The sequence below is a fragment of the Herpailurus yagouaroundi genome, unplaced genomic scaffold (assembly GCF_014898765.1).
Source record: "Herpailurus yagouaroundi ecotype Mexico unplaced genomic scaffold, PumYag 142, whole genome shotgun sequence".
In the NCBI taxonomy this organism is placed as follows: domain Eukaryota; kingdom Metazoa; phylum Chordata; class Mammalia; order Carnivora; family Felidae; genus Herpailurus; species Herpailurus yagouaroundi.
Window position 1 is genome coordinate 49,097,246 of NW_024412397.1, and position 12,888 is coordinate 49,110,133.

General features: G+C 44.7%; 1 protein-coding gene across 3 annotated transcripts in view; it reads right to left on the minus strand.

The window, feature by feature from the left end:
* Positions 1-12,888, minus strand: part of CABLES1 (Cdk5 and Abl enzyme substrate 1) — a 114,782-nt gene that overhangs the window by 56,774 nt on the left and 45,120 nt on the right. For 2 of the 3 annotated variants that reach the window (XM_040479234.1, XM_040479233.1), the window contains exons 2-3: positions 9,391-9,462; positions 3,869-3,961 (exon numbers count right to left, since the gene is read on the minus strand). In XM_040479234.1, coding sequence (XP_040335168.1) covers positions 3,869-3,961; positions 9,391-9,462 — 165 coding nt within the window. Of the gene's footprint in view, positions 1-3,868; positions 3,962-8,354; positions 8,572-9,390; positions 9,463-12,888 lie in introns of those variants that run through there. The other variant, XM_040479235.1, reaches the window with a different exon arrangement.

Sequence of the window (12,888 nt, forward strand, 5' to 3'; positions counted from 1 at the left end):
CGCCTCTTGCCATGTAACCAGCATATTTACAGGGTTATGATATGGACATCTCTGGCAGGCATCATTCTACTTAATGCAACAGCAATACCTTCCTCATAAGATTGTTTCAAGGATTATCTGTGTTTCTAAATTCTTTCCATTCCTCAAGATACATAGTTTTGAAGACTGAAAGTCCTTTGAAACCTCTGTCCACTCACTCCACAAACACCTCCTGAGTTGAGTTAATGAAATAAAGTACTTAGAGCCTGGTACCCAGTAAACACTCCATAAATGTTACCCATTATCACTTTACGATACTCATACTTTATAATCCCTTTGGACATGTGGTTGCAGCCACCAGAATCGACTTCGTAGTCTGAATTTTCTGAGATCTGTCTTTCTAAAACCCAGCCAGGCACTGCTTCTTTTCACAAACATCAAGTCCGACACAACTTTCCCATCACCAACCTGTCTTTGTGTTAGAACAGAAGTGAAACCAGAGCACAGCAGCTCCCTTCACCACTTCCCCTAGCTGCCAGGAGCTGAAGCACCATGCAGGGCTGGTAAAGAACTCATGATGGCATGTGGTCCCAAAGGCAGAGCTGAAGCTTCCATCACTGGGTCTGTAACCTATGCCTAGGCTCCATCCTTCGCAGCCCCACCTTGCTTAAGGGTCTGCAACATGACCCCCAAACACCCTGAGCTTGGTGCTCTGTGCTTTATCCGCACACAAAGCCTTCCAGCAGGTGCCCAAGGCCAGTCACACAGAATCCACTGATTCTGAAGGTGAAGGTAGTTTTTCATTAAAGCAGATTCCATCCTCCATCAGAACCACATCTTCCATTGAAGGTGCTCACCTCTGCTTCACACATCAGTAGAGATTCCTCTAATGTCACAGAGAGAAGTGGGAGAACACGAGGCTGGCCGAGACCCCAAAGTTTGTTTCTAAGTGGTTACCTTTGATATTACTGATCATTTTATACCCACTTGGGCTGGATGCAAGTATGGTCTTTTATCATACTTGGTTCTCAGTTTTTCTGATTTTTTTCTCCTTCTCATCTTAAGTCGTGCTTCACACTCACAGGTTGGGCACTGAGTCTCACAACAGATGCTCTCCTCTCCCGGGGTCAGCCACACTGGTCCTTGCTGAGCTTTGAGCCCAAACCCCCAATCGATACTGGTGCCTCAGTCTCACGGTCAGCAGGCTTGGGGACAGAGCAGCCTCAACACCGAGGTCTTCAGTTCCAGAGCAGCAAGTGGGCCCCAGATGCGGGTGCAGTCTTGAGAGGCTGGTCTGTGCTAGTCAGTGGTCACAAGGTGACTTGGGAGCTGGCACAACCATGAGTGGGAACTGCTGCAGGACTGGGCCTGGGGACTCTGCAGGCCCCTTCTCAATCTTTTTCCCCAGTTAAAGAGGAATCAGGATACCAGTACTGAGGCCATTCCATTTTCTGTACAGCCCTCCAAGCTCTTTAATGAACACCTCCAGCCTTCTCCGTAAAGCCTCATTCCTCCCAACACAGGCAAGAAACCTGAGTTCGATCCTCACTGCAGGAATGCACCCTCTGGTGTGGTGTGTGCATGCGCCTCAGTACGTGGAAGGTGGGAGATTCAGAGACCCCTGCTGATGCAGTAGTCCTCTCTTCCAAGAGCATGACCAGGATCCCTCCTCTCCACCGCTGCTGGACCAGAGCTCATCCACATGTCCCTCTGCCAGGACGATCTCATGCCTGCTGCCCCCGGGGGGGGGGGGGCAACTCTCCTTTCCTTTCTCAAAAGGCTGGTCACATCCTCCTATTCATCAGCTCTTGACCACAATTTCCTTCCGTCACCTCAGAAACCGTATTATCTTCCTGGTGTCCTCTCCAGTTCTTTCTTTCATCCATCTAAGGTTGATACGCCCTTGCTAAAAACACAGAGGACGGAAGGAGAGCACCTGCAGCCCTTTCATCTTCCTCTGGCACAGGAAAAGCAGCTCTTACCTGGGCAGATACAACCGGCCATGGCACAGACCACAGCCTGTGGCCCCACAACAGCTCTCAGCTTGCTTTCCTGCCATCAATTCCAGTTCTCAGATCTTCAGATAAGCTAATAATCCTTCCTGGCTCCCTCTGAAAATTCCCCAGCAAAACTGCTAGCAACTGAATGCTTTCTGGACTGTTTATGTTGTTCCTGGGTCAAGGGTGTGCCGGGAAGGCCGGCTCTGTCATGTGCGCTGGCAGTCCCATCGGCCCACACATTTTATTAACTACGTCCTGTCACTACCCCACCAGGCCAGGTGGTCGGGCTGCCTCTGTGACCTTGACAGCATCCCCACCTTGAGAGATGGGGAAGGCTATCCTATCCGTTTGGCACACTCCTTTGGCTTGGTCTTGACTGGATTTAGGAATTAAAGGCTATCTGTTTATTTTATGGTTAAAGAGATTATGAAAAGAACACAAATGTAAATAAACAATGAGCAATTATACTTAAAATGGCATGAGTGAGGTTTAAGTTAAGAGCCTCAAAGGAAGAATAAAACGCTATGGTCAAAGGAATAAAGCCCAGTAAGCATGAGGGTGAGATGCAGTGAGAGAAATTCAGAGCCATCTCTGCAACAGAGGACAGCCGGGTATATTTTCACTAAAAGCTCTATTTAAAATAGGAATATACACTAACTACGTAAACATTATTTGATGAAAGAGCGCAGTTCTGCTATTCTGAAATCACGGAAGAGCTGTAAAATTATGTTCCCTATTTAAGTCGGTTTAAAAAATCAGATATTAACTTCAAGAAAACAAGTCTTTAAAAACTGTAATCATCAGTGTTATTTTGGGGGTTATACAGTGTTTTTTGTACCAAGTAACAGGCAAGTATGCTGGGCCTTAGTCATTCCACGAGTCTAACTACAGACTTGTTTACCAATTTGCACTTGGTATGGATTAGAGATTAGCGGGGCCCATACAGTTTTCTGTATATCAGGAGGCAATAACACAAAATGGTCTTTGTGGCAGGACCTCTGCTGAGGCGATATCTCTAACTCTCCCATTCAAGAGAAACCACTCTCCAGGTCATGGGTCAGTGGGAGGGAGACATTCCTAAAAGGTACAGGGCATGAGGGACCCCGAGAGTTATGGGGCTCTGTCCCCATGCTGTTGTCAGGCTCCCATGAACGGACGTGGCTATTCAGTCATAAGCATGCCAGCAAGAAGGATTCTGCTCTATTTGTTGTGGGAGTTTTAATACCAAGGTTATATTCAATTAAATTCAATTACGGTAATTTTCATTTAATAGTACTTTCCAAAAGAGCAATGGAAGAGCTGGAGAAACATGTGCTCCAGATGTCAGCAGGGCCAGGCATTCGAATCAGTGCCCAAAAAGAATCTGCTGGCAAAGTTGTCATTCTGCTTTCCTAAAGACAGTCAGCAAAGTTAACACCAAAACCAAGTTCAGGCACAGATCTGATGGGATATTTACTAACCAGAGCATGTAGCCCTCATGGAAAAAAAAAAAAAAAAAAAAAAAAAAAAAAAAAAAAAAAAAAAAAAAGAAAGAAAGAAAACAAAGCCCAACAAAGCAGAAAAAGAAAAAAAAACAACTTTTTCTTCTTCAGTTTTCTATAAAAATATATTTGAGTACTATTTAATATTCCATTTGCGGTTAACCTAAAACTCTCACCAAGCTTTTGGGCGCTATCAAGCAGCATTACTTTTTATAGACTTCTGGTGGGAGGGGGTTAGAAAGAGTCTGGGAAGGTTCCATGAAGTCCTGTTCACCTTAACAGTGTGGGTTCCTCTTTGCGGAGCTCTGGCCATTTAAACGGCCCCCTCCTCCACACCAGATCCACACCAGACCCTCCCTCCCCTCCCACAACAGGGAGGCTGTGGGGCAGCTTCTGTTACAGTGGTACCTGCCATTCCTGGTATCGTGCTGCCGCATGTTCTTGATAAAATGAATCTTCTTAAAGTTCTTTGGTCTGGGCGAACCTGAGAGAGTTCGACATCTGAAAAATAAAGTCATTTCAAAAACCCGGTCAGTTGCCTGCAGGACAGCTGAGACATCTCCACACAAAGACAGGAAGACCAGACAAATGGTTTGAATCATCCCTGAGGATAATGAGGAAAATACGGCTGGAAGCAAGGAAGCTTTAAAAAAACAAAAACAAAAACAAAAAAAAAAAACAACGAAAGACAACTTCCTTGATAATCCTGATGATAATTTATATGGGTCTCTGGAAAGCCAGCTAATGAAAACTATTGTCCTCAGTTACAATAACATAACCTATACGGATTCCAAAGTCATTATTCTTTGTCATCTTAAAAAGAATTTTCCTGTATCAACAACAGTAATGGGAACTGAAAATGGTAAATTTAAAGAATTTAGAGGGGGAAGAAAAACATTGGAAAATTCAGTTTAAAAACAACACCAAATCATTTTTCTTCTGTAGCAGGACTCTGCCCTGAGCCACCTGGACAGCTGCTTCAATGCTTAACTTGACTATGCCTGGAAGCAGAGGCCCAGCTAGTGGCCGTTTCCTTTCTTTCTTTCTGTTTTCAAGATAAATTGTAAATGAATATTTGTTGAACAAAATGACTTGAATTCCAATTACCTTTTTCCTGGAATATACAGCATTTGCTTGCACTACAGGACTAACAGAACTGACCCACAAGCTAAAAAGAGCTTATTTGTCTATTTTTCAAAGTTCACCTGGCAACTGCAAGAAGCAAAACAGCAATAAAAAAAAAAAAAATCAACAAACAGGAGTTTGAAATTTGGTCTTGTCTTGAGAAAGGGAGCTGTGATATTTCTATTTGGGTTTTTGCTACCAAAATTTTTGTCTTACTCAAGCCTTTCTGACCATGGGTCCCAAGGGCTGGCTCCTGCCATGGGGCCTGGGTACCTGGGACCTTATGCTTCAAGAATGAGTTTTGGAGTAGCAGTGCCTGGCTTCCCAAAGCCACACTGAGGTCTGGGCTGGGGCCACCAGCTAAGTTTAGTCAGTTCTGAACTTTGAGGCTTCAGGTAAGACTAACAAGATAACCCAACAAGGATGTACAGTTGAGCGCAGGTAGGATGTGGGGACGGGCTAGGGTACGGGACTGGGGAGCGGGCAAGCTAGCAGACCTGCATATCCACTCTAAGGGCCCAGCTCAAGGAAACTGGGTGTTGTCCCCAGTCCAGACCTCAGGTGTACATCCCTCCAAGCCCCCTTAGCCAGCCTCTAGTAAGGGCCAGTCTTCCTAGAAGCCATTCCCTGAGAGTGCTGAGAATGATTTTTTTTTTTTCCATTAAATTTGAAGGAAAAAAAAAAAATCATACTGAAGTGAATGCAGTACAGGCTAAAGCAGAGACATCAGATCAGATATCTGGTAGCTTTCACGAAGGAAAGCCTCCCTTCAAATCATGTCCACTACATCAAGGCAGGGTCCGTGGACCATGCTCAGAGCCTGTGTGGCCCTGCAAGACACTTCAGAAACCAGTCTTCCCTTCCTTCAGCCCCAAACTCACTACCAATTCCGACACCCTGACCGATCACTAGTAATATTTCAGATCCTTCCTGGCGTTGTTGTGAGGATGAAATGTTAATAATACATAGGAGAGAGTCATAAACTGTCAAGTGACACATTCAAATACAAGCATTGACACATTCAAATACAAGCATTCACATTCATACGAGTGTATACACATGTAAATATTCATACACAAATTTCAGTGCTGTGATTAACCAACCATTAGCTACAAAGGATGCATATTTTGTTATTATTTGCTTTCTATATTCTTAAAATTGCAGCTGTGACTAAGGGTCCTGAATTCTTGGTTTAAGACAGATTCTTTTAAAGACCTGTATTTAGTAGATGCTTCCTGTGGCCTTCAGGCAGGGTTTGAATAGACGGCACCCATCAACCCCTTCCTAATCCAGGGTTCCAAAGTTAGATTTAGTCTTACTGATGTTCAAGGGCATGGAACCTCACTCTGCCTTCTTTGGGCGGCTTCCCGGAAGCAGACCCAGGACCCTAAACTGCCTCAGTTCTATCTCCAAAATGACTCTTTGAGGTGCAGCCCACCCAAGATCCCCAATTGTCTCTCACACACACTGCAGAAGATTCTAGAGACATAGCCACTGGAGAGAGGAGAATCTCTGAAAGCAGAAGGTTATGCTTCCTTTGGTTTCTGGATAGGGCCTAAGTATCCAGGAGTGTCCTCACACCCTTACCCTGCTTCCTCCCAAAAAGGAGAGCCTCCTGAGCCACCCAGACGGAGGGCAGTGAGCCAAGAGCTAGACTGTGGTGGTAGTGGATAGGTACTCCTGCCCCCAGCAGCAGGAAGCTGGTACCCAGCCCAGCCCAGAAGACAGAAGACCTGAGCTGCTCTCTGCCTCCCATGCCTGCAAAAAGAAGAGCTGTTTGTTACCCTTCAGGCTGGAACACAAACTACCCCCCCACCCATCTTCTGCTAGAACTAGAAGGTGGCAAAAGGGCCACAGGTGGTTTTGCCACTCACAGGGAAGGGAGGGGGCATCAGTTAACACTTTATGGTGCAGTAGCCAACTGAGACAGGCTGAAAAATAGGAGCAGGTGGAGACAGCTGCCAAATTTGCCACCACTGAACTGAGGTTTTTCTGGGCACCTCGTAGCAATGTCCCAAGTCCTTAAATACTAGGATACCAGGTAACCACCAGGCAGGCGGAAAACTCCTCAGTCTAAATACTCTGTGAATGCTTAATTCATTCTAGGTAGGTGCAGGACCCTAACTTACTAGCAAACTGTGATGTGCCAGAGACAAGCAAGCCTTTGAAAAAGATAACATATCAGCACATGATTATAAGGGAATATGCTATTAATCCAGCCTCTCCTTCAGCAAGTTGTTTGTTGTCATGCATTTTTTTTTAAAGCATTCAACTCAACCACCAGAGAATCTAAGAAATGCTTTCAAAGAGAACTGTGGCATTAGCAACAATTGCCAAGGAAACTGGAAGACTAAGCACTCTTAGACTCTAAGACTAACCAGCTTGTGGCAGGTTAAGCAAAGAACGAATTAATTTCAGTACCCATTTAAAAACATACATTTTAAGTGATGCAAAATTAAATTAGGATCGAATTAAATTAAAAACTAATTTAATGAAAGATTAGCTCTTTCTTGTTAGCACTGATTACAGGATACACTTAATTATGCAAAAGGTTTTTAATAGATGCCTTGCAGCCATTTGTTCAATGTGCTGAGTTTAAAAGCAAGTTGGGCTAATAGCCTTCCACCCCCACAGTTCCCAAAACAGTTCAGTGTCATTACTGGTACATTCATTTCACAAAATTGGGAGCTGGAGAGGACCTTAGAGATCAATTTCCCCTCCCATTTTACAGATGGGAAAACTGAGGCCCCAGAGAAGCTAAATAAAATGTCCAAGGCCATAACCAGCTAGTAGAAGGATCAGACCAAGAATTCAGGCCCCCTGACTCCCAAACTAACATCCCTTCTATACCATGTCAATTTTACTTCCTAGGAATAAGTACATTTCTAAGGTAGTTATTATTTTTAATTCTAGTATAATTAACAGTGTTACATTAGTTTCAGGTGTACAATATACTGATTCAACAATTCCATACATCACCCAGTGTTCATCATTTCTAAGTAAATATTAGAACTTTTTTTAAGTTCAGAAAAGTCTAATAGGGAAAATAAAGCCTTCTCAAACTGCCCAAATTCCTTTGGTTTCAGACTTGTTTTTTAAATTTTATATTTACATGAGACTTTTTGGAATTTAAGTATAGTATTCTATAAGTAAGTATTGGATAAAGTTATAGTTAAGGCAGATAAGCCCTTTTCAGTATGCTCAAACGTGGTATGGTAGGGCTGAGGGGTAGAGGGCAGAGGTCAGCCTGAGAGATTCTGAGAGGAGGGTACAGAGGTGACCAAGCGGCATGTGACCAGAAACGTGACACGTGACCAGAAACACAGCACGTAGTTCCTCCTCGCCCTCCCCCACCCCTGCTGTAACCACCTGGAATCCCCAAGGATGCAGTAACATTTTTTTTTACCTGGTTTTCCTTGACTCACAGCTATCACACTGCTTTAACCGAGGCTTCTCACAGCCTCTAGAAATACCAGGAGCTTTTTAGTGCTATTCATTGATTTCCCGTTTGTGGCAGGAGTGACCTTACCTGCCCAAATGCCAAAAGCCGCTCAGTGCCACCTGAGAACCTCTCTCCTCCACTCTCGAGGATTACTCTGGATCAGAGCCAGCTCCTTAAGTGGACTTTTCATGCAGCTTTTTGTACGGCTACTTCAGGAAAGAGCTTCTCTCAACATTTAATAGAAAGGGATAGAAGAACACTTGCACCCAAGCCACATTAATCCCACAGCCACACGCTCACCCTACGATGATCCCAGAGGTTATGTACGTTTTCAGAAAGACTTCAAAAGTGGCCCGGACTTTCTCTTTGGGATGACATCACCGGCGAGACTCACAGTTACCCAATACTTTCGATCAGATCCCCCCACCTGTCTATGCTCCACATTCCATCCAGGAGGTCTGTGGACAGGACTAACCCGGGAGTGAAACCTCCGGCGGGAAAGGGAACGGCTCCAGGGTGAGACCTATGCCGGCATCCTCCCAAATGCCCTCACTCCCCAGCCGTAGCCAGGGCCTAAAGCACAAGGTATGCAGACATAGATTCCGGAAGCTGGTGCGAGCCAATGGGAACGCACGTTCTCCCGCGAGCCTCCCTCTGCGCCATCAGCCACGCATGCCCCGTGAGACCTTGGCGCATGCCCTGTGAAACCACCGTGTTCTAGGCTGCCTCACCTCCTTCGGGAGCAGGCCAACCTAACTCCCCTGCCGCAAAGACTAAAGGAGAAGTCCTGTGTGAATACCGTCTCCTTCACTGACGGAGGGCCAGGGGGACCAAGGCACAGAAGGGGGTTGGTGGTAAGGTGCAGGATTAGAGGAAGGACAGCTGCCAGAGGCCTGGCACAGCTCAGCAACTGCCGTCACCCAAACACAGATGCCTCGCAAGCACCTTTCTAATCCCAATGGAAAAATCACTTTCAGCCCCAAAGAAGCCCCCAGGGCGATCCTAATTGAGTTTCCCCAGCAACTACTGATGGCACTTGCTAATGAAGTCCAGGACTTGATTACTGTGTCACTGAACCTAAGAAAGCTGAGACAATAATGGGCTCGTCTTCATCAAGCAGCAGCTTTCAAATTGAAAAGCAAACAGCACCCAAATCCACATGCAAACTGCGCTTTTCCAATACATAACTGAGATTTAATAGTGCCCTAATGGTCCTCAGGGTTGGGATTTCCAAACTATGAGTCTGGAGATGAGGCCATTATTTTAAAATTTTAATTCTGTAGATTAAGGACAAAAAAAAAAAAAAAATCAAACTTTGCTGTATTGTAATGCAGGCCATTTACATGCAACAGTAAAAACTTACCTCCGTAGAGGGGCATTCTCCTCAATATCTTCCAGGGTTTCCAAGGATGATCTCTGGGAAATGAGGCGACGTCTGCAGAGAGAGGGAAAAACCTAGGAGTTAAAACCGCATTGTAAAATGGATCACACATTTCTGTAAATCTGAAACTGTTCTAAAAAATAAAAAAAAAAGACTTGACACGAGCTATCTTAAAGAGGTTGCCATGTTCCCAGCCTGCACCCTGAATGCCAAGCCCATCTTGCCTTGCTGAGTCCTGAGCATTCTCCCTGGTTAATAGGGCCGCTTTATGGTGATCAGGGAAGGTGATCCTTTTATGCTAGGATTCCCTCAAAAAAGACAAGGTGACTCTTATAGTATATAACTTGGATACTGTGTGCAGTTTTTCTAAAGCATTAGATAATACTGTTAAGTATTCAAATATCAGTGGTCTGAACCAGGTTAACTGATAAATACTAAATTTTAAAGTCATATTAAATAAAATCTGAAAATCATTAGGATGTGATAAAAAAAAAAGTTGTGATCTCTGGAAGACATTACTCCTTTAGGAGAGTTTCTCACACACCAGTAAGAATAGATATCAGGGCACGATTAGGCAAGATATGGACTCTTCCGGGCTGCTAAAGAATTGCAAACCATCTGCTAAAACCTCCTTAATCTAGTTTCTTTTGCCAGATTAAAATAAGAACAGGTCCTAGTTAACAGAATATCTGGTATAGGGACCAGCGTTGCATGGTGGCTGGTAACTTTACAATCAATCCATTTGAACAAAGACCATCATTTCATAATAAATGGTTTGGCTGAGGAGGGTGGATAGAAAAAATCCGATTGGGTCTTTACTTTGGAAAAAAAGGGACTAAAATGAGAAGGATAAGCCTATTTTATAATACATTTGATAAAATTAGGTTAAGAACATGCAGTTATAACCATGTTCTAATTTGTCCTAAAGAACAAAAAATGAAACATGTTTTAACTTCTGTCTTGTGTGTACTTTTTCTGAACTACCTTTCGCTTTATGTTTTACTTCTAATAAGATAATCAGAAAGGTCATTTTTGCCAACTATTCAAGGGCTTCATCAATTTTTGAAGAACCTTTCTTAATCTTTTGGTATCAAATCCTTTCTAAAGCAGTCATCTAGAACAGTCTTTGCTCTTCAACAGTAAGCGGGCATTCTCTCAGACCTTCATTTGTCCGTGTGGGAGCACCAAGAGTTCTATAACACTACCTTCAGTGTCTTCCTGACACACTGGACCTTTTGCAAGATCTGCAGTGTCACTCTGCAATTGACTTACAGTAAATTTCCATTTCCATCGTATTCCCAGATTTCTAACAGTCAGCCCAGACCTGAGGCAATGGTTGTGAGGAGACAATGGTCTTACCTGAGAGGGTCCACAGGTGCTGAGGGGGACAGGAACGGATTTTATAGTTTGTAAGTGGCCAATTCATTAGTAAGGGGGACTGTTGTGCGCAGCCCCATAACTGCAGGGACTCAGCTATCCCAGGGCCCCTGTGACAACACCTTGCAGCTGTGGTTTTGACATATCTGGACCCTCAGTTGAAGCACAGCCCTTCTGGGTACTAAATCTGCTTGGTACAGAGTCCCAGGCTGGTATAGGGCAGATACCCAGTCAGTCATACCCCCCCACCACATCACAGCTCTCGGGGATCAGGTCCCCCGCATTCCCCATCCAGAGGCAGGTGGACTTCCACAAGGACCATGCACTCTGAGTCAGACAAACTCAGATTTCAGTCCTGGGGTTCAGGGGCTTTGGATATTTAGAAAAGTCCTTAATCTTTGAGCCTCAGTTTCCTCATCTATGAAATAGGAAAAGGAGAATAACTAAGAAACAGAGAGTCCCTGGCACAGGACAAAAAATGATCAGTAGCTACTTTTTTTTTTTTTTTTTTTGAGAAAGAGACAGTGTGAGTGGGGGAGAGGCAGAGAGACAGGGAGACACAGAAACCGAAACAGGCTCCAGACTCCGAGCTGACAGCACAGAGCCCGACATGGGGCTTGAACTTGTGAACCCTGAGATCATGACCTGAGCCAAAGTTGGACACTCAACCAAAAGAACCATCCAGGCACCCTGCTACTGGGTTTTTCATGACACGCCAGTTCCCCCCACTGAGGCTGCACTCTGACCTGGCACCTCCCCCACCATTCCCTCACCCCAGCCCAACTGTCTAGGATTAGGCTGGCTGTCCTAGCTCTGCCCCTCCTCCAACCCCAGTCAGTAGCCGGGGCACTCAAAATGCCTTGTGCCTGAGCCCACGTGCAGCACATGCTCCTTCAACACCTACCTATACCCTCTAAGCATAACTACATGGCACCTTTGCTGATGCATTGGTCATCTATAAAATCAGCACCCCCAACCTTCTCACTTAACACCAGTATTCTCCACAGCTAGAAGGGAGTCACTGAAATGTTTAGTCTGTTGATCTCTGGATAATGTTCTGACTTTTTAAATCAAAAGTCAAATATTAACTTAAGTATGCACACCTAAATTGTCATTAGACCTAATTTATATCCACAGGCAGAAATAAAGTATAGGTTTCAGATCCTGGAAATCTCAACAAATTCTGTTACACTCTGAGCCTTCTTTTGTGGAACAGCATTTTCAGATGGCCAGTAAATAGACATTTTCATGTTCTGCACAATCTACAACCAGGGTGTGTGACAGAGCAACCTCAAAGCCTCCTCCCCTCCTACAATTATCCTAACAGAGGTCCACTGAGAAGTTCTGGGGTTGGCTCCTTGGGGAGTAAAGATACAACCCAAGGCCCCAGCAAAGGCCTTGTGCATTTTCTCAACACACCCTGTGCTGACCCATACAAACTATAAGCCTGACCTGTGGGGAACACAGAGCAGACCCAGGCTGGACTCCTGTCCTCAAGGAGCTCATATTCAAGGGGGAATCCATGGAACAACCTCCAAGGAATTTCATTAATAACCCCTCAATCTCCTCCAGCATTTGGGGCTGCCTCCCATGCTCTCCAAGAACGGCATGGCCAGCACTCCAGCTGCAAATGCCAAGTGAATCCCATGGTGAACACACGAGGCCCTTGTGGGCAACTGGGACCCCACAGGCTCTTGTCCAACATTGAGACCAGGGTATTTACCCTGGAAAGATAGGTCCGTTCACAAAAGCACACAATCTGATAATTTCCCTATCAAAAAGCTGCCTGCAGCTCTTCCTATACCAGAAAAGAAAGGTGCTTATTTGAAAAATAACCAAATTCAAATATATCTTTCCATACATTTATGAGGATTTTTAAAAAGTAATCTGTATGCCCAACATGGAGCTTGAATTCACAATCCCAAGATCAAGAGTCGCATGCTCTACTGACTGAGCCAGCCAGGTGCCCAGGATTTGTTTTTTAAAAGTCAATACATTTGATATTCTCTTCATGAGCTGAACAGGTATAGTTTCTCTCTCTCTCTCTCTCTCTCTCACACACACACACACACACACACACACACACACACACACACACACACA